Source organism: Pocillopora damicornis, chromosome 10 (genome assembly GCF_964200805.1).
Source record: "Pocillopora damicornis chromosome 10, jaPocDami1.2, whole genome shotgun sequence".
Classification (NCBI taxonomy): domain Eukaryota; kingdom Metazoa; phylum Cnidaria; class Anthozoa; order Scleractinia; family Pocilloporidae; genus Pocillopora; species Pocillopora damicornis.
In genome coordinates this window covers 6,456,139-6,476,966 of record NC_142679.1, presented here as the reverse complement: position 1 = coordinate 6,476,966, position 20,828 = coordinate 6,456,139, and the positions used below count along the sequence as shown (strand labels likewise).

General features: G+C 38.5%; 2 protein-coding genes and 1 long non-coding RNA gene across 5 annotated transcripts; 1 reads left to right on the top strand and 2 right to left on the bottom strand.

The window, feature by feature from the left end:
• Positions 1-113: 113 nt before the first annotated feature.
• Positions 114-6,303, bottom strand: LOC113670302 (uncharacterized). The gene is made up of 9 exons (XM_027186424.2): positions 6,125-6,303; positions 5,112-5,189; positions 4,291-4,365; positions 4,053-4,112; positions 3,532-3,567; positions 3,189-3,218; positions 2,643-2,675; positions 1,923-2,141; positions 114-1,440 (listed from the first exon to the last, which is right to left on the bottom strand). The coding sequence occupies exons 1-9, from the start codon at positions 6,213-6,215 to the stop codon at positions 1,382-1,384; spliced, it is 681 nt and encodes a 226-aa protein (XP_027042225.2). The 5' UTR covers positions 6,216-6,303; the 3' UTR covers positions 114-1,381.
• Positions 1,612-2,994, top strand: LOC149038661 (uncharacterized). The gene is made up of 2 exons (XR_016180096.1): positions 1,612-1,853; positions 1,936-2,994. It is a non-coding gene; the product is annotated as an uncharacterized LOC149038661 (long non-coding RNA).
• Positions 6,304-7,203: 900 nt separating the features above from the next.
• LOC113670310 (sperm-specific sodium:proton exchanger) lies at positions 7,204-20,153 on the bottom strand. Of its 3 annotated transcripts, XM_027186432.2 has the most exons (20): positions 19,820-20,153; positions 19,613-19,721; positions 18,534-18,820; positions 17,828-17,938; positions 16,870-17,140; positions 16,421-16,564; positions 16,149-16,308; positions 15,358-15,621; positions 14,971-15,206; positions 14,575-14,635; positions 13,767-14,021; positions 12,525-12,719; positions 11,562-11,763; positions 11,063-11,211; positions 10,441-10,668; positions 9,934-10,104; positions 9,117-9,350; positions 8,220-8,418; positions 7,849-8,055; positions 7,204-7,342 (listed from the first exon to the last, which is right to left on the bottom strand). In XM_027186432.2, the coding sequence occupies exons 1-20, from the start codon at positions 19,923-19,925 to the stop codon at positions 7,335-7,337; spliced, it is 3,597 nt and encodes a 1,198-aa protein (XP_027042233.2). In that variant the 5' UTR covers positions 19,926-20,153; the 3' UTR covers positions 7,204-7,334. The 3 variants fall into 3 exon arrangements, with proteins under 3 accessions (XP_027042233.2, XP_089039731.1, XP_089039732.1); XM_089183605.1 differs by lacking the exon at positions 7,204-7,342 and having other exon boundaries at positions 7,690-8,055; positions 19,820-20,152; XM_089183606.1 differs by lacking the exons at positions 7,204-7,342; positions 7,849-8,055; positions 8,220-8,418; positions 9,117-9,350 and adding an exon at positions 9,393-9,527 and having other exon boundaries at positions 19,820-20,152.
• Between the last annotated feature and the right edge of the window lie 675 nt (positions 20,154-20,828).

The following is a 20,828-nucleotide window of genomic DNA, read 5'->3' as shown; positions in this document are numbered from 1 at the left end:
TTTGTAAATGATAACAAGAAAATATAAAAAATAAACAAATCCATTTTAGCCCAGTCTGGGAAACGCTGACACCGACCAAAGAAGATTAAATTCATCGAGGCACAAGCATTCAGTTTACGGTTTGGCTTTACTTTATTGTTTTATACATTTATATAAATATGTACACTACTTTATAGCCAGAGGAATAATTAGCGAGTCGCTATTTATCTATGGTCTAGCTTTTACAGAATACTAAGTATAGTGAACTTTTGACTTGAAACATGGAATAACCTCATTCCCTAAATGGCATGCAAAATTTAAAACTCCCCAAAAGGAAACTAATTTCATTAACAAGAAAGGGCTTGCTTCAAGCTTTAAATGATGAACATTTCAAGTCCATTCAAGTCAAAATAACATGGAAATGACGGTCTGAACTGATTCGTTATTATAGACGTTTGAATAAGGTGTGGCATAAGCTGCCAAACCAAATAAATGTTCATCTGCAATTTTACCAAAATTTTCATTTGGATTGTTATAGGCACATGAAGAACCTGGATAATGGGAACTTTCTAAGATCACCGGTTAAAGATATTCAGTTTGGCGTAAATATGGTTAATACGAATATTATGAATATACAGGTTATTAGATATCATACTGATTTTGAGCCGCTCTCTACACAGGACGAAATTGCAAGAATCCGTAAACGGAAACGTGGCAGAAACATGTTAAACCGTTCTGGAAACACGACGGATAACCTGCGTTTCCGTTACTGGTTTCGTGACGTTTTCTCGCGTTTCCGTTGCTGCGTATACAACGGAACCGGACCACTTTTTGTGCATGTTAAACATAACGGAAACATGGAGTTGCATGTTTCCGCCACGTTTCAGAAATACGGAAACATGTGATTTCGTCCTGTGCTAGAAGAACCGCTTCTTAAGTAAATTTATTTCGATGCTAATGGGTACTAAAATGTGAAAGTTAGAAATAACGTGCATAGTTTACAGGGGAGTTATGATTCCTGCTCTTCTGAAAGATCGGATAACGCCTTCTGGAAACTAGGCTGGCAGAGCAAAAGCATGTCTTTGAAGGCAGAAATTGCTGGCGGCTTTCTCGCAATTCCTATTACAATTATTTCAGCGTACATATTATTAAGACAAGTATTTGTCTTATTAATTTCGTTTAGTTAATTTCTCTGAAATGGTATTTAATAAATTTTATCATATTCTTAGCTCTTGCACAAATTGCAGCATGTGGTAGAACAGTGCTTAATGGGTATTTCAAGAGGACTATAACAGAAATACAGCAGATGAAGGTGAACAGAACACTCCGGAGTTCAATGAAATAACATGAGTATTCAAAGGATAAAGACAACAAGACCAGCTGTTCTTCACCAAAGCACTGCTCACGATGAAACTGCTTGTCTTGCAACGGATAGAGTAGTGTGCCTTTTACTAATGTTTCCTGCAATTAACCAAAACAAACTCAAGGTTATGAAAGAGCCGCGACCACTATTTTAGAAAATCGCCGCAAGATGGTCTTGCAAGGAAACGGATGGGTAAATGGGAACACAAGGGAAATGAAGACAAAACTAGTTCTAGGCGAGTACTTATCGAGTATTTTCAGGTCGCCAAAGGATTCGTCTTTCGTGTAAGGTTTGGGTGTTTAACGCAAACTATGATCTATTGTGATGCGTTCGGAATTGAATACTGATATTAGACTAAGAAAGTAATTAAGTGGAGCCAACTTCAGAATCTGTCAAATAGGGGAAGATGACCAGGCAGAAACGTTTTCCAACAAAGTGACAACCGTGACATCTTAAGGGATGGTTTTCACCACGACTAAGTACATTCCCAGATCTCCAAAGTTTGAAGCAGGTAAGTTTGTTTATGCAAACTAGAGTCGTAGCAAAAACTCTCTCTTGATAACAGAGGAAGACATCTTACTTTTCTTCCTCAGCGACGAGTAACACTTTGGAGGTGCTATGGTGCAAAACATCCATCCCTTTGGAATAAAGACTCGTTTTGTTTGTTTCCCGTTGGTCTGAAGGCTTATGGTCCGTCCCTCTTGACGTGTAGCGTTGGTACCGAAAGGTAGAGATAGTTCTAAGCCATTTTTTTTCTTCTTTGAAATATCATTAGTAATAGCGTTCATAGACGACATGGCTGGAAAAAAAGGAAGTGAGAATTTGCATTTGGGTTCTTTGAATAAATCACGTTCACGGCGAAATCATGGCAGTCCTGACAAAGATACTGACAAGATCTCGATAAGTTCCCGTCGGGATTCCTACGGAAATCGATTGATTATTGATCAAAGGGGGTAATTTTCTAAAGAAACTGTGGTGCTGCATCGGTGGGAGCCATTGGCGAAGGGCTAACGCTCGAAACGTTAGCCTTTGAACTCTTTACGGTGGCCAATTTACGTTTTCAACTCAGCTGATAATACTAAATTACCCTGATTGTTGATCAGCTAAGGAGTTATGACTCTCTGCACCAAGAACATACTAACCATTTCCGAATGCAGTCTACATGTCTGATCAGCTCATAATCCCCTTTTGTATCAACACATCAGCAAATCATTGATGATCTTCATCAATATTTGAACAAGCGAACAAGCTGGCATCCAACATGACAACCTAAGTTTTGCATTAACCAGCCTTAACCCACCTTGCTTTGTGTGTGCCTCTACTGAAGCCAAAACTGAAATCAAGTGTCGACATAAACATTAGATGGTGGTAAGTCTACTCTCAGAATCTCGTAATTTCCAAGTCTGGCCCCTGTTGTTAATAGGGTGGATAACGCCATCCTCTAGATAAATCTATATCCAATGGACAGCGCAGTACGTTTTGTGAACACTAACTTATCTGATGGATGGCGATTTATTCGTTCAATAGCGTCATCCATCGTTTGAATTACTGGGCACAGTAAAATATATATTCATGGTAAAAGCAGGTTCGCGGAAACCATACAGTTTGTTATAGCGGACGAGTGATGAGAATAATTAAAATATTGATTATGGGATTTTTTATCCAATACTAAATTCTCAGGACCAAAGCTGTAAGCAATTTATGGTAGAAAGTTTAGAAAATTACTAAAGAGATCTTGGGAATGAAAGGGTTAAAAAGGATATTGTGTCTGTCATGGGCAAGAGTACATGAATACTGTAAGTGGTAAAAACAAAAAGAAGAAAAAACTAATCAGTACGAAACACACCTTTCTCTATCTTTGTACGTTTTCTGCTCTCTGAAAATAGGAAAATTACCTCAATTCATATCACATTTTTGAGATTTCCCGTCCTAAAGATTCCCTGTTCCATCGTTCTTTGCTTCCACAGTTTTCTTTTTTCTTATACACACAAAAATCAACAGAAAACCCATTAACCAATGATAACGAGACTCGATCAGTAGCTCACATTTTTCCACCGTTAACAAAGCAGGTCGAGTCTTTTTCATTGATGCACAGCCGAGATTTGTCCATGCTTGTTTCAGATTGAAGTTATTCAATTTCCTAGTTTTTTCTATACTAGAAACTTGTGAAAATATGGACCAACACTGACCATGATATGCTGTCTCTCTTTCAATTGATTTCAAAGCTGTTGAACAAACGACAAGAAAGTGATTTGAATAAGAAAGATGGTAAATCTTACGCCCGGTAATGTCGGGTGAAATAAAGGAAGATGTTTCTTAGTCATGTCATGAGGATGCACTCCGTAATTCTATGTTGCAGCGAGCGTTTGGGACATAAATCCGAGCGGAAAAAACGAGGTATCATATATAATAAGTAGCAGAGCGAACCGAGAAAACGAAGTTGCTGAGGTTTTTATCATATCTCTGCGTTCAAACAGAAGTGGAAGATTTCAGTTCAAACAAACTTTTGAACTTAGTGGGCTGTATTTCGCTATGACCAATCATAGCAACCGTAATAAATGAGAGATGTAATAATGAGAATAAATAATGAGATTGCAAATTCTGAGCGCAAAAGTTGCTCAGGAACTCTCTCTGGAAGGACATGCACATGTGACTTTACCGTCCTCCGCGCTCAATCCTGTAGAAATATCGATACAAAGTAAAAACTGACCTGATTCAATGTCTCTAATCCATCGCTCTTCTTGTTCATCGTCTTCGACGGAACGTAAAGCTGTTTAAGAACAACGAATATTCAATGAGGATGTTTTTCGAATATATTTTAACTACAAAACAATAAAAACCGACATCGTGGTTTTGGATTGTCTATAGTTTTACGAAACAACGCAAACTTTCGAGGGAATTCAGAACAACAGATGAATCAAATTATGGAACACCTTTAGAAACACTACCTTTTTTCAAAGTTTCCATATTTTGCCCCTGGTGCTCCAAAACAGGATGTGCATCATAGTCGATTGCCTTCAATGCTGGAAAGCGAAGGAAATATATTACAAAGAGGAAGCGAAGAAAACCTATCCTTTCGTGATTTTCAAGAAAAATTTATTTGACACAGCTCTTTGTAATTAACCAGCATTGTAACAGCATGCAACAGTCAAATTCGAAAGTTGCTGTATGTACTCAAGAGAGATATTCTCTTGATGTACTCAATTAGGGCGCATTTCGACTGTATGTCACAAAGCCAATCAAAATCAGACCAAAATCTGAAAGCAATCAAAATCAGACCAAAGGCCCCACATGGATGAGAAGTTAACCATTAAGTGACACCCAGGGTAACCGCGACGATTTGAAACAATGATTATTCATCGATTGACTTTCGAAAGCTTGTTTAAGCCTATGACTTCTAAGGATGACTAGCAACTAATTTGTCCAACAGTATCACCCCTGAATCACACATTAATGCCACGGGAATAAAGGAAATATTCACCAACGAGCTTCGTACTCTTTTCAGTTCAAATACTAGGTAATGCGCTAAGCAAGGTCCATTAATCCCACTAAAAATATATATATGTGTGTACTTTTCCATAAATGAGGTTAAAATTCAATTACTGCTGGAAATATCACGAGAAGAGAAGCTTATGTTACACCTGGGTAGCAATGTGAAAATCCCGTGCCAAGTCATTAATTTGTGTTGAACATAACTTGAACACTGTGTCGGCTTACATGTGTTTGATGTAAAGCCTTGATTCATTATCATATCCGCGACATGTTTTACCTTTCTTTAATCTTTCCTCCTCTAATCCAGATGCTTTGAGCCTTCTGCCCTCACTTTTTGCTCCATCTCCTGAGGCACCTGAAAACATTCACTCGTTACTTGAAACATCACTGAGAAAATCAATGAACACTGACATGCAAGTTAGAAGACTTTGGAGAAATTGACCTCCTGAATGACTTGAAAGTTATCCCTGATTTTTCACCTATTTTCTTAGATTAAACCAAAAAAAATCGTTTTCCACGTTTTAAAGTGAGCGTGCAAACCGTAAAAAAAGGAAATGAAAATTGAAAAATAAAAAATAAAAAAATGAAATTGAAAAATAGAGCCGTGAAAAGAAAAATTCTTTTAGACAACCTGACTGGTGGCAGTTTTGAGTTCAGTTATTTTGGTCAACTCATAACGTTCGAACTGGTACCAGTCTGAGACGAACAACCTCAGTAATAAAATGAAAAGCCAAACATAGAAGATATAAAAACATAACTTCGTTAAGATCTTTTCTTTACTACCAATGGTCAAATAGGGTCAAAGAATTTCCGCCTTCAATCGCTAAGCTTGAGAAATAACAAAAAAATACGGGGAGCAAGAAATAGAGAATCTAACGTAAATTATCTATTTTTAAAGGAAAGAGTGCGATGAACACTTCTACCCTAGTTTACGATTATTCGATATTTATTCGTTCAGAGAGTGCTCTTATTTTGTTTACCAATTTTGAATTGGCCTTATTTGTTCCAAGATTAAAAACAATCTATATTTTGTGAGACATACCCATACACAAATTTAAATGCGCCTTTCAAAACAATCATTCTTTCATAGAAGAAAACTTTAAGCCACAATGGTTTCATGTCAACCCTTTCGGAATAAGCAGTTGCCTTTGTACTTGTGAGATTTTCTGCGTTGACTTCATAAGCAAATTTTGAATTTATCGCTTAAGAGATTATAGTTGAAATGCCAGTAATAACTCAGTACCTCCTTTGTCGATCAGTTTAGAGCTATTAATGCATTGTAAAACTTACCTTTTGCTACTGCTATTCGAAATCCGTCCGCCACATAAACATACAGTAGTAAAACGGATATCAATTCTGTTGGTTTGAAATTCCGTTCCATTGTTCCGGCCGCTAAAATGGCTGGAAAGTGTCGTCGCTTAAAATAAGTGGGACCTCATTTTGAAATAGCACCGGCAAGTTACTGAATAATTGAAAAGAAATGTTGTTCCACAAGTGGAAAAGGCTTCTGGCAGCAAGCCTTCAAAATTTTCTCCATTGAGAACTGGTTGCGTAATATGCAATTGGCGTGTTAAAGGTCGTAAGGTTAGAAGAATGAGATTGAAGGGCGCAATTTACTTCAGTTGTCAATGCTCTCTCCAGAAATTAGGGGAGCGGGTGGAGAGAAAAGCTTTTATTTGTTAAATCAATTAACCACAGAGTATGCCCCTCATATTGGCTACCAAAACTGTGAAAATATCAGTAAATATGTGTTGCCATCTCCAAGTGTAGTTCAGTACTTGAGGCCATTAGAAGTGACCGGATAAAAATATTGAAGAATGTTTCATTTTGGCTTCGTTTCCCGCGCCAATGAACTTAAAGACTTTCAGATTCACGAATTTCCCTTCGCCAGCCCCCCTCCAATATTTTCTTTCATTATATGTTTTGTGTTTGGGACGTTGCTTTGTGGCTTTGACCCAGATTAAAATTTTGGTCTCCTCGCTGACGATTGTTTTTTGTTTTACCTCCATCGCACTGTTTGTTCAAAATGTGTTTGTCGTCTTTATTTCTGAGTGTAAAGCTGGTCTTTCGAGAAGTTTAATTTTAGTAAGCAGAAGTACTATAACAATAGTTTCTGATGAAAAGAATGATTTGATCTTCCAAAAAATCTACGTAGATGACATGGTGAATTTAAAGATCATTCATTGTAAAGAACGCGCCAATAATCTTACCGAAAATATATAGCATGCAGTTTTAATTCCTCCATATTACATTCCTATCGTTGGCTTTGCCCTTTAAGCCCGATTTACGACTCTGGCTAGCAAAAGTGAGAGTGCTTAAAAAGCAGACCGCAGTTTAATATGTGACAACAAGAAATGGTGAACCAAACATTTCTGATAATAGGCAAATTTATTGCAAATCAAATCATATCTCTGAGAGCTCTATAAGAAACATCTTGAAGTAGCGTTCCATCAAACGCCGACGACTTCATACTCGGTACATGATCCAGACTTGAACAAAGTTAACATTCTGAAAATAACAGAATCACGAACGGCTCAAAGTCTTTCGTTTTTACCAAAATCTGACGGTGAAGTTTTGAAGAAAAGCTCTTCAAGCACTAAACTTCAAAGAGCGACGAACGTAGGTGGCACACCTTCCCTTACTGGGTGGTCAATAACCCTCCATTCAACATAATAAATAGATAACGTGTAATTCATCTCTAATAAGTTACTTGAAATTCTCCCCTTTCCCCCTAAACAATGTTGCAAAAAAATTGGAGACCGTTATGTTAACACCAGGCAAGAAACTAGTGACCTTTTTGTAAACACGAGGTAAAAATAAAATGGAAAGAGGGAGAGATACATGAACGTTAAAGACTAAACAGTCCAAAAAATAGTGAAACATGCCTAAACTTTTGCCTGTCATTGTAGGTTGCCACACAATCTCTGAGGCAAAAATATTGACCAGCTGATCATGTCCTCGACCGATACCACATAGATTTTTCATTTACATCTCTTTCAGAAATCGGTGCTCACCTTTATCGTCGTCTAGCATCGGTGATACAACTATCTTTCTATTTTGTGGTCTGTCTGGTATAGGATCAAGTTTGCGATGGCTTTCGTCAATGCCTAATACTCGACTTCCCCTAGATAATCTTCGCTTTCCTCTAAATGTTGCCTCGGTCCCTCCAAAAATTTCTGATAGATTCGAAATACTTTTGCATCCAGCTTGTGCGTGAAGGCCTTTAGGACGAACATAATTGAAAGCAAAAAAATATTGTTAGCGTACAAAAACTTCACCCTTACTGAAAATTTCAGTTCTTCCTTCTTTAACATAGACTTGAATTTTAACCGTTCTTTCTTCCGTAGCTATGCTTAAACTCTGGACAAAGTGACACGTGACTAACCTACAATATCCAGTACTGAAGGATTGTCTTCTGGGTCATCAGGCAATGCAGTTTCATGGAAACGAGCAATCACTAAAATCTTAGGCTCGACTCCATCGAAATGCAACCTAAACGTTCGGTAAACCTTCGGCAGCACGCATGGTCCTTCATAAATATCTCTGCTATCGAGATCTGTAATCTTGCCTTGGATAAGAACAACCTTTTGAAATGAACGCGAGGGGTATTATGCATTGTTAACAATAAACGGTTGCTAGGGAGGCCATCATTTATACAATTGTGTCGATTTTCAATGGATTTTCGAAGAAATCCATTTTTCCTTTGCCTTTTGAATTGAACACATTTCAAACGAAATTTTAAATGTTGCTCACATCTTTTAAGGATAAAATAAAGACCTAAAAAACAGAAATTTCTTTTTAAGACGAATTAGACCAGGGCAGGAGACAAATTTTTTAGAAAAATAGTCATTTGGTGCGTGTATGGGATAAAAAATTCTGAAAACGAGCGTTCTTAGGATAAGGATAAAATCAAGACCTAAAACATAGAAATGTCTCTTTGATGTGAGATGAATAAGAGACAAAGGTAGGAGACAAATTTTAAAAAAGTTATTTGGCGAGTGTATGAGGTAAAGAAAACTGAAAGCGAACCTTATTAGGATAAGGAACTTGTATTATATTAGCCAGGTGTCTGCAAAGACCTTGAGGCGAGATGAAAAATCTTTTTAAATTTATTCGTGAGGTAGATGTATAAATTCTTCGCGTCTACTCGCTTTGAAAAATTCAAATTATCTTCTGTGAAATATAAGCCAACTTGAATCGAAACAGGATATATCCATACATACGATGGAAAGCCTTCGCGTAAATTTCTATCACATCCGCTCTCTAATTAGATCTAATTTACCTCTTTCATCTGCTCGTTAGTCTTGAATATAGTATTTAACCCTATGGGAAGATTGACGATAAACGAACGTTCGCACATGACCCGGATTTTGTCCTTCGTCCAGTTGTAGTAAGCGGGCACTTCTAACAAGAGAGGGACAGCGATTCGCACGCCACAAACTTTCCAAAGCCGGTCAACGAGATCTGGGTAGCGAGTCATGGCAACTTTCATATCATCTGAGGTAATGAAATAGGCCTTATGGAGAAACAGGAAAAAAAAAGTCTTGCACAAAAAAATACAAGAGTTTGTAACAGTTGACAACTTCTAGGGAAATTTATTGAGTATGGTTTTCCCAACCATTTTTTTTAAAGATTCCAGTCATCGTGGAAGTACTCTGGAATAGATGGCCAGTAATCAAAGGATGACTCGTGTCTGAGAATGAATTGAAGAAGATTCCAAAGTCAAAGGACTACGATGAGACCAGGTATCATACAGAAGGGAACTTATACCAGCTGATAAACCTTCTCTTGGAGTTGGTGACTAAGCTCAAGAAATCTGCCGTAAAAACGCACCTTACGTAAAATTGCCATTGCTTAGGGCTGTCCCTTTCTTCTCAACTTACGGTAGTATATATGTAACCAGTTATAAAATGGTTTGATGGAAAAGCATCATTCCAACCCTTATTTAAATCACAAAGGCGCGTGTTTGCAAAACTAAGACTACCACACATCTACGTAATTTGGAAACTCCCTACATTGGCCCTCTCTTAATAACGGCCAGTTAGTACGCCAGCAAGTCTAATGATTGTAAAAAATGTAAAGTGATATAATATTTGTACCTGGACTGCAGACTCGCAGGTACAGGAAGAGTTTCTTTGGGAGGAAGTAAGAAGACCCATCTCCCCAATCAAGTTACCAGCGGAAACGTAATCAGTAGTAACAATCATCTCTCCCACTTCTGGCTCCTCACCATCAAAGTAACCTCTCCTTGCCACCGATACGCCGATCATCTAAACAAGAGACGAGGCAGCTCTGCTTTACTTTTAAGAGTCTCAAAAAGGGAGAAGGTCACATCACATGATAGAACCTTGCACGAATGCACGAATTTTTGTGAACCCTTCTTCTGTAAATAATGGCTGCTTTTTTTATTTATTATTTACTTTTCCATAACAAACGAGAATTGTGTCCAGAGTATGTGGAAAACCAATACACGGCAGCTGCAATTTCTTAAAGACGGAATGTAGGGAAATTCTAGCCACACGACTTTAAAAAGGTATATGGCATATAATTTCGTCATGCAGATTGAACAAGTTTATTTATCAGAGAATAAGAAAATGACTCGGTACCTTAACCATTCCTGAAACTATCAAATATATTCCCTTAAGGTCTTCACCCTGTCTTGCTATAGTATCACCGGCTTCAAACATTTGGATGCGTGCGGCTGAGGTTATGAAGTCCACCGCCTCTGACGGCATTCCTTCCAGCCACACCACATTACGAAGCAACTCGGTGGGCTTTTGTGGGGAAATGGAGGCTGGAGCACTCAGCTGTCGCTTCATTTTTACCTCAACAAGCTGTGAACCAAAACAAAGACGTTCAAGGGAATACAATGAAGTAATCTATTTGTTATTTTCTAGTCATAACGAATGAAGCTTTCCACTTGGTACCGGGAAAAGACTCTTGTATTTCCTATGAAGGGGACGAGCAAAGTATTCAGTTAATTTTAAAGCGCTCTATACTTCAATTTCCACAATTTTTTTTACGCCGAAGCGATTATGTCGCTCTGTTTTATAATACGGCACAGTCATATTACCTTTCTATGTTTTTCAACAAAAGACACTGATAACTCAAATCAGAAATTACATTACTCAGAAGTCGCCTAAATGACTTTTATAATACTACACCTACGTTTTCCCTACGCGCTTGTGCCTATGCTTCACTTTGTCGCGTAATTTTTACCTATCTCACCGATTCTAATTTTGCTGCCTCTGCCTCATCTAACAAGCCACCACCTTTGAGTTCGTGAATAACGTCACGGGCATTATTAAGAATCGTGCGAATAGCCTGCCGCGTTTTGACGGAGATCGCAATCCCGGGGTGCTCACGTTGCAGCATACCTGTAAAACCAGCCATAGAGAACTAACAGTTAGTTGATGATGTCATCCTCAAGGTCTTAAATATGGAATTACCTTGACAGGCCTGAGAACAGGGACGCATGGAAAAAAAAGAGAAAAAACGATCGGCGTTTCACATACATCATAGATGCATTTGGGTCTAGTCGTAGATTCTAAGAAATAAACCTGTGCAGAACTTCCCCTATTAAGAAATATTAGCTCACTTTGAAGGCGGTTAAACACACTGGACAAAGGTTTTTCTTTATCAAATACAATGATTAAAGTTATCTTGAAGCAGCGTTATTTCAAAGAAAAAGAAAAAGCGTTTATAATGTTTATCTTAGCCAGATTACCGAGGCTTCGGACGACATCCAAACGGCTTTGCTCCGATCTTTGTTTTAAATCCTTAGCAATCCTTTTGTCGACCACCATGTGATCAATCAGCTTGATGACTTCTTCTTCAGCGATTATATGTCCCTTGCCAACATCATAGCCAAAGCTTAACTGCCGGTTGATAATGTCGTTCACAGCATTTATGAGTCTTGGAAGAACAGTCTATGGAGAAGAATGAATATTCCGAGTCGGAACTTAAATACATGAAGTTACTTGTACTAAAGAAAGAAAATAGAGACATTTAGCACCAGGGTTTTCGCATTAACGGCAAACCTGAAACGGCAGTTTCAGGTTAGGCGTTTGGCGTTTGACGTTTATGGCTTCCACCGCTTTAGCTAAACCTCTCTAACCGATTGAAGAGGCCGCCATATTGAATTTCCAGACAACAGCAGTGTTTGATTTTCAAATGGCAACAAGAAGTCCTATTTTCACTCATTCGCTAAAAATATATCTAAACTTGTTCTAAAAAGACTGGTTTACATAACTTTCTGATTTGTACGTGGCACAAAAACAAATTCAGGATAAAAAACGTTCAGGTAAATCACTTACGTGAAAACCTACCCCTTGGCGATGAAAACGCGCGTTGAGAACTCCGAACGTGACCACAGGGCTTGATCACGTGACCTTCACCGGTTTGCCGTTCGAGGTTTCCGCTGAAAACCCTGGTGCTAAATGTCACTAATGACTGAGGATTACTGGTTATTATTGGGAACGGCAAGCGCTTACGTTTCGATTAAGACTAGTTGAGGCCAAACTTAAGTCATAATTTACAATTTGGGAAGACAAAGAAATAAGAGTTTTCCAGATGGAAGCAAACCTTTGCTTTGCAGTTGAGATTAGTAACTTCTCTCTACATCTATACTCTAGGAAAAAACCATAAAAAGGAAAAAAACATGGTTAAGCTTTGTAAATTTGTCACTTACCTTGAAAAGCCTCAACAGACGACCCATTCTCAACACTCTAAACACCTTGGCCACTTTGAGTACAGACGGTGAAAAGTTTCCCGTGGCCTCACCAGCCACTTCGTCAATCACGATATCGACAATTGACAAAGCAACGATGGAGAGGTCGACTAGGTTCCAGTAGTCCTTAAAATAGAAGCGCCGGAATGCCAAAGCCTGTTTTGTAGAAACAAATTGATAACATCGATATCGACAGTTCTTTCTCAGAGTAGGTATCACTGCTAAAAATCTCTAGGATTTTATGTAATTTTTTTAAATTCAGTTACAAACTATATTTTTAAGCGCTGGAGTTTACAGATGGTTGGTGTGAATATCTCATTTTTGAACCTCTTCGTTTCATTGTTTTAATTCAGTTACACAATTTAAATTTTTAAGCGTTGGTTTACAGATGGATAGTGTGAACATCTCAATTCAAGAAGTGATTAAATCAATGATAAAGACTCGCTTAGCTTCCATCAAAACATAGCGTTTCTTGGAATATTTTATACTTGCTTCGCTCTCAGCTTTAACTTTCATAAATAGATTCTAAGGTCATGATTCATTTGACAAACCTTGCAAATTTTCAGGTGATATTTCGAATCTTTCTTGTTTTGAAACAGAGAGTTGAATGTCATTTTTAAACAAAAAAAGCTTAGTCAATTTTACTTAGGACCTCCTGACCTGCTAAGGTGAGCCCAACCCTTCTATCACCTACTAACAGGGCTAAAAGTTAACTCCAGTGCTTGGTGGCAAGTCGAGCCAGTTTCCTTGAATTCTTAGTGGCCCATCCCAAAATGAAGTAGCCCTCGATTTCCTTTAGTCTAAAATGAAAAACTTGAATAAACGCCCCGTGACTTTTAACGGAGCGTTAACTAAAAGGAAAGAACAAGCTCATGAAATCATTGTTAAAACGGCTCGGAATTTCCACTTCAGAACTAAAACATTCGCTAAAATGAATGATCTTAGAGTCCAGGCAAAGAAACGAAGAGAAAGGTAGTCCAATTAAACTACATATTGAGTTTTATTTTAACTTTGTACTTCGCATAATTTACATTGCAACTTTTCGAAATTCTGTAGCATAGTCGCACATGGGGCGTTCAAGCCTTAAATTTTGGTGGTCCTGGTCAGTTTTAACTCGCCACTGGCGATCGAGCGACCGCCAATTTTTAGCCTTGTATTAAGCGCCACCCATGCAGTAAAAATCCAACAGAAATATGTACAGACCTTCCACGCCGCCTCTGCGATGTATATGGTGCAGTAGACGTAATTGATTATGGTCAAGACGCCCATATATGGAGCATCATCGTCCGAGGAAAGCTCCAAAATGATTGGTACCATGTTGATAACGATCAAAGTATTCACAATTACTTCAAACATAACATGTACTGCCACGACGTACATAAAGGCTCGGATTTTGTCATTTGGTGGCGGAATGCGTTCCTTTGGTCTGGTCTGCTTCATCTGTTCCAGTTTATCTTTCTATGGAACAATTAAAAATAAAAGAAAGAGCAATTTTTAGCTCGGTTGTACGTAACATGTGTAAATGATAAGTGCAGTTTATCAAACTACGTTTCGCAAATCAGCCTACTTTATGGCCTGCCATTCATCCGCGGGTTGTCCTCACCAGAGACTCCAATGTCTTCGACGTACGTAATACTGTGGAACTAACTCGAAGGGGAAAACATTTGGCAATAGATCATGAGGCGCAGACAGAACGCACTTTGCAGTCATTTTGCACTTTGCCTATCGATCTAAATCAATCAATAGGCGTGTAATCGTAGGTTTCTTTTTCTTCCTTTCTTCTAGCTTTTTTTCGTGAGAGGGCGCACGCTGGGCTGTGAGGATTTTTCCAGCCCAGCCCACGCCATTGCGCTCAGCCCCAATACGTATTTTCATAAAAGTGCATCGGGGCCTTACGGGTCATGTATTAAATAATCTAGAGATACATTTTTTTAAAGGATCTTCTGCTTTTGCACATTTTGCTTTGTAAGTGTTTAAAGTTGACTCGAAAAAAGATATTAAAGTTACATACAATTTTCTGAAGAAAGGGAGGCACGTTCCAAAACGGCTGCAAATCATCGATTTGAATAAACCTGGAAGCGAAAGAAACAAGTTGTGAGCGAAATGGAAGGTTGATCAAAGACCTGATACAAAGGAAAAGTGTAGAATAACAAAGACCGAAAAAAACCTTCCCCAGCTTGTCAATGCTCAGACTGGTCTTCCTTTTCTCAGTTCACTGGATAGGTTATCGGAAAAATTAACAAAAACTTCGAGCCACAATGAAACTACGATTAATTATTTTGACGCTGCAGTTACAGATGTGAGTCTGCAGTCTACAAGCTAAGTTCTTTTTCTTGCCTTATCAATCAATGATAGATATTTCAAGGCCATAGATGTTTTCAAATAAATTAAACCGCCTAATTTTCACCTCCCTTCCTCGTCCATTGCAGTATCAGCTAGGTTGATTAATGCCTGAACAGCTTCGCGAGAAAGCATTCCATGTTCAAACTGCTTCCAGTAACTGACTTTCAGTGCTTTGATCAAGCGCACTCTACCGTCATTCGCCATCTCTGCAAATTCTTTTGCTGAGGGCTCATTGGGAACGCTGCTTTCGCAGTTCGGACAGGTGCTGAGGCGAACTAAGAATGGCGTTTCTTCAGCATGCTACCACAAGACAGTAAAGGAATTTTAACAAAAGCTTGTACACGTTATCTTAGCAGATCTACTTTAGCGTTATTTCATATTCATAGGCACTCGGCTGTCCTGGTTGACGCAATATACTTCACGTTATGATTAAGATTAGTGAAACTCTTACCTCGTCATCTACCTCCATGTAAGGGTTATGCACATCACAGTCCCTTTCTGCAATGTCCCAGTCGGCATCTGCAAGGAATCGGTCAGCTTTCAACATGTTAAGAGTACGCTGGTTGCTCTCCTGGATTTGTCTCACAGCGTTGGCCATGGCGATTTTCTTAGCGTCTGAAATCTCACTCATTCCGAGTTTTTCTAATAACTTTTTCATAGTAGTGGCGTTAACCAAAAGAGTGAACATCACAATGCCAGCAGTGTGCGCCAAGACCTAGATTGGATGAGAATTTAGGCAATCATTTTATATTAACCTTCATCGGTATTAAAATATTGATGTCACGTCAAACCATTCCACGAATTTGTAATGATTTAAGTCGCTGCAGAAATCTTACAACCACGGGAAGAAATCTCAGCTGTCTTTTATTTGTAAAAGAATGGCCTTATTAACCACGTAAGCCAGATTGACTAACCATACAAGGAACAAAAGTAAATACAGCTTGAGACCCGTGGCGAGCTAGTGGTAAGATTTCTGGTGAGATGATGTTTCTCTGTTGATACTAACGCGAAAAGAAGACTAAAAAATTCAAAGCGTCAACAAAACTTGGACGTTTCACCTTGCAATGCCGGTGCAACGGAAAAACACTCCAATCGAGCTATGAAGCCCCTGAATATGGGTGCTGGAGAATCGTATGATCTTCAAAAGTTTAAGGGTGCGGAATGTTGTGCCGTCTAAAACGTCACACTACTAGAAAGCAACCGAGTTGGCTAAAGTCAACCCTGATACGCGGGAAACTTTACCTTTCCGCCAATAGGAGGGTGGTCAATGTAAACTTGCAATGCTAAGGCCAGACCGACTGCTCCTCTTAATCCACCCCAAGCTGCTACCACAGCATTCTGCCATGAGAGGCCGTATCCAATTCGCATCAGAATGGGGCTGAATGTCATCATTACTAATCCTCTGAAAAGACGGAAAGAAAAGACCGGTTGAACTGATTGTTGGAGGAGTGATTGAGGCTTTGAATGGTGACAATTAAAATGAAACAATTTAAGACGAATACGTTTGTACTAACCTTATCACTGTAATTCCGAAGTAATCAACCACAAGAAGAAACAAATCGTATTCGTTTAAACTGTTGAGAGCCTTTTCCATGATAACAACACCCACCATGATGAAAATGAGCGTGTTGGCAAGGTACGCGAGCATCTCCCAGAACCTAGAAATGAATTAATAAAATGTTCAATTTTCCGTTGGCTGACATTTTACAATCCCTTATACAGGATGCAAAAACCACTTTAAAAGTGTTGTTTACTTCTTCTTTTTTACTTTCAATCATTCATGCTTTTCACTTACTGCCAGTTTTTCGTCTAACTTAAATCTTAAGACGTATTGACAATGGAAGAACGTGATTACTTAAAACCAACCTTTTCAGCGCATCTTTTGCGTGATCTAATATATAGTATAGTTTCAAGTTTTGCATTTATCTGTAAGCATTCTTCAAGGAACAAGGTAAGAGTATACCTGTGTAAAAAAACTTCGACTTCTGGACTGATGCTTGTTCTCAGTGCGTTGATCTGTATTCCTAGCATGACTACAGCAATGACACCAGACACTCCAAGCACCTCTTCCCCGATGTAAAATGTCAAGTATGTACTAGCTAAGGTGATGGTAATCTCAACCAAGGCATCATTGAACACATGCTGCAGCCAGAAGACGGTAACTCTTCCTGCCACTAGACCGAAGAAGAAGCCTCCCAATGCGACACGAGGAAAGTACAGTCCAATTTCCGTGGCTGCATAAGAAAAGAAGCTTCCAGATTAGAGATGATAGAAGTTTACAAAAATAGCAATGGCATGGATAATTTCCTTTCTTCTTTATTACCACGCACCTCGATTTAGTGAGGTAGCATATTCATTCAGTTCTAGGCCGACTTCAAATGAAGATAAAAAAAATTATTTCCTGATCTACGCATGAGAACATTTCGACCTTACCCCGGGCGAGGCTACAAGGTAGGTAAAGAAACGGGACGGCACAAGTTTGAAGGAAGGAAGGAGCCCTAAGCTTTCTGTTGAAGTTTTGAGAAGAGTATATGTAATGAACCTGTAAGTACTGGCTTGTGTGATTCTGTTTTTTAGATCAACCAACATGGATGCATGTAAGCTACTTATAATAACAAAGGCAGTTTTATTGACTTCGCCATCACCAGATTCTGCGTTTTTCATCGCAAATTACACCTGCAGTATGAGTGTCCCTAATAAATCATCACATTTCTCCAGCCAGTTACTTACTGATTTATTTTTATTTTTATTGTCATTTTCATTGTCAAAATTACAACTATCGTTACTATTATTCCGTCATTTTTGTGAGCAATGCAGGTATCGTAGTCGTGTAAGTTGTGTTAGTAATGTTATTACTGTAATTTGTAAGTATTGCGTAAACACTGAAAAAATAATTAAAACGAACTTTTTTGATTTCTTACCAGTCATCGAGGAAAATGCCAGGCTAAAAAAGATCTTGTACAACACGATTGCCATTCCATCGTTTAACAGTGATTCACCCTCTATGATAGTAGACAACTGCTTGCTTGTTCCTGAGGTGCATAGGGTTAAACATTTTAATTATTCAAATATTTTAATGCTGTGGTTCATGAGGATTATTTCGAAACAGAAGGAGATTATCGCCAATAAGGACTACATAAATAGTTATGATCACAATTAGTTACAATATTACCCTTTGACTATACAGTTTTGAAGCATTCACTCAAAGTTAAGTTGTGTTCCACAGCTCTAAAGTTTAATGACTGTCACATCATGTAACCCTTTACAGTCTTCACACTCTTGCCACTAGAGTTCTTTTTGATATGTGCGCTATATAAATACTGGTTATTAGTATTCATATTTTACAAACTGATCTTGCCATATCTTCTGTGGTAATGACAAGGAGATTTCTTTAAGAAAAATGTCCAATTTTTTTCATGACCTTTAGACATTTGATTCAACGGTGATATTGTAAAAGGAGAAATTTTAAGCCAGTCACTTTTAGAGTTAAAAAATTAAAGGTGGTGATTGTTTATCATTAGAAAGGTACTATGATAATTTTTACCACTTTGACATTACTGAGACGACATTACTTTTTTTGATACAATGCTAAACAATTTGATGTAAACTGACTTTTGCATCGCTTACCCAAGTCATTCAGCAGGGCAACTACAGCCACAGGATCTGTGGCACTTACTATTGATCCGAATAGCATGGCCTCAAGCCAAGTCCAGTGATAATCAACGAACACCATCTTGGCCATAATACCTGACAAAGCTGTGGCAACAGCTAAACCAAACACTGCAAGCAACACAACTTGCCAGAACATCTTGTAGAAAATATGGACATCCATAGCAAAAGCCGACTCAAATAGTAGAACTGGTAGGAAGGTGGTTAGTATAAGATGAGGATTCTGACTTGACATAGACGTGTACCTTAATTCGAAGAAAAAATGCTTTCAGTTCTTTGATCTTTCCAAAACGTTCCTGTGACACTGATGCTTGTTACCAAATATGTTTGTACGAGATTCTTGTTTTCTTGTTTTTTTTTCGCATTGAAGTTAATAGCAAATGATTATGGAGATGGCCATGAGCAATTGACTCAAATTCCTTAAGAAATGTTTGTCTACAAATGTCTGTCTTTTTCTTGTCCAACCTTGTTATTAATTTAGCGTGCTATTTTTTTGTCTCGTAAGGTAGAAGTAAGCGGTTACTTTTCAAAACTCCTTTTCATTTGAACTGCGGTTGAAGAAACGAACATGGGAGCAATCCTCCCAGTTTTGAACACTACTTAAGTAGTAGTGAAAGTAGGGCCTGGAAAAGACTTAGGCTCGTACGGGATTTGAACCCATGACCTCTACGATACCGGTGCAGTGCTCTCCCAACTGTGCTGACAAGCCGACTTAACTAAGAGCTGGTCATTGTTGATTCAAATAAACCCTCGAAGTGGTGAATAAATGACTGTTAATATATGAAAATCATATATGTAAACAGTGGTTGAAGAAACGAAGATGGAAACGCTCCTTGCAGTTATAAACACTACTTATATAAGTAGTAGTGAAAATAAGGCCTGCGGAGGTGAGAGTAAATCTATTGAATACCAGTAACGTTCCTAATCATTTTCTCATCCAAACACGGATGGCATCAACTTGCTTTAACTATTGGTTTTGTTTATATTTATTGAGAGTCCTCCTTCCAAGTAAAAGAAAAATGTAAAGATTGCCTTACTTTTGTAGTGTTGGAACAGCACCTGATATTGCTCCAAAACAAAGTCCCAGAACAATCAAAACGACGGTGTATGGGATAGGCCATCCTTTCATTATTTGCCGAACAATAGCTGGCGAAGAAAAAACGATTAACATATGCCTGTAAAGTGGTTCTGAATCTGGTACGTACATTAGCAATGTCAAAAAACTAAGACAATTTGAAGCTTACCTCCGATAGTGCATGACATAAAAATAAACAGGATTGCATATGGGTTACTGTCATGAATCTCGTGTGATTCATGTGGAGTAAGTGTATAATTAATTGAGCTGATCATTTTAGATTGCAAGCCGTACAACCCTTCTCGTTTCCGCGATTTAACTCATCAACGACAAGGTTACAGGAGAATTCGATGGCTTTCAGGCGGAGTTACGACCCTACGGCTCTTGCCATTCGTTATCATCGTTTTCCATACCATATTGAAACGGAATGTCGAAAAAAATCGTGGAGAATCGTCATTTTATGAAGAAGCCATGAGAAAGTTGGCAGAGCTCACGCAAGCGCGTCATTTTCGCGGGCTTTTTTGAGTATCCGCTGACCGACTTTTCTGGAACTCTTTTATAGATAAAAAATCTCGGGTCGACCCGTGTCCTTTCGGGTCGACAGATGGGTAGTCATTTTGTTCCAAAATTAACTTTTAACCACTGATTTGGAGAAAAATTTTTCTCATCAGCAGATTATTAGAGGAAAGGCCAAGGGTTTCAGCTGCAAACAAATTGACAGTGTACTCTTCCTACTTTAGAATGACTTAAGGTTACTTCCCACCTTCGCGGGTGTCCTTCGGAAAAAAATTCGTACGCGCGCTAGCTTCACCAAAATCCCAGCTCCAGCTCCCAGCAAACTATATATCAGACAAAAAGTTTATTAACCGCAGTTTACGATAAAAGTATATTTTAAGCCAAATTTCTTTTAGGGAAGTGTCAGGAGCCGGTAAGGCGTGAAACGACCGAATGCCGCAGCACGAGCAAAATGGCTGCACAGTCTTATTCACAAGGCATGGATCAACAAAAGCGTGTCAAGCTTTTTTTTATTCTGATTAGTTGTCTAGATATCAGTATCTATAGTTGGAGTAGCTGTAAATGTGCAAGGCGCGTTGCGTAAATGGGCGCCACGGGACAGATATTTCTAATATCAAAATTTCCCGAAACACTTTCGTTTATCATTATTCCTCTAAAAGATT

Bases quoted from the DNA above. Each gene is read 5' to 3' on its own strand.
- LOC113670302 (XM_027186424.2), bottom strand. From the start codon at position 6,215: ATGGAACGGAATTTCAAACCAACAGAATTGATATCCGTTTTACTACTG. The intron at 4,366-5,111 runs GTAAAACATGTC...TTCGCTTTCCAG, and splicing joins GGAGGAAAGATTAAAGAAAG to CATTGAAGGCAATCGACTAT. The intron at 1,441-1,922 runs GTAAGATGTCTT...GGTTAATTGCAG, and splicing joins CTCGTCGCTGAGGAAGAAAA to GAAACATTAGTAAAAGGCAC.
- LOC113670310 (XM_089183605.1), bottom strand. From the start codon at position 19,925: ATGATCAGCTCAATTAATTATACACTTACTCCACATGAATCACACGAG. The intron at 12,720-13,766 runs GTCTGTACATAT...TCTACAAAACAG, and splicing joins TCGCAGAGGCGGCGTGGAAG to GCTTTGGCATTCCGGCGCTT. The intron at 8,419-9,116 runs GTAAATTAGATC...TCATTTCAAAAG, and splicing joins CTAACGAGCAGATGAAAGAG to GTTGTTCTTATCCAAGGCAA.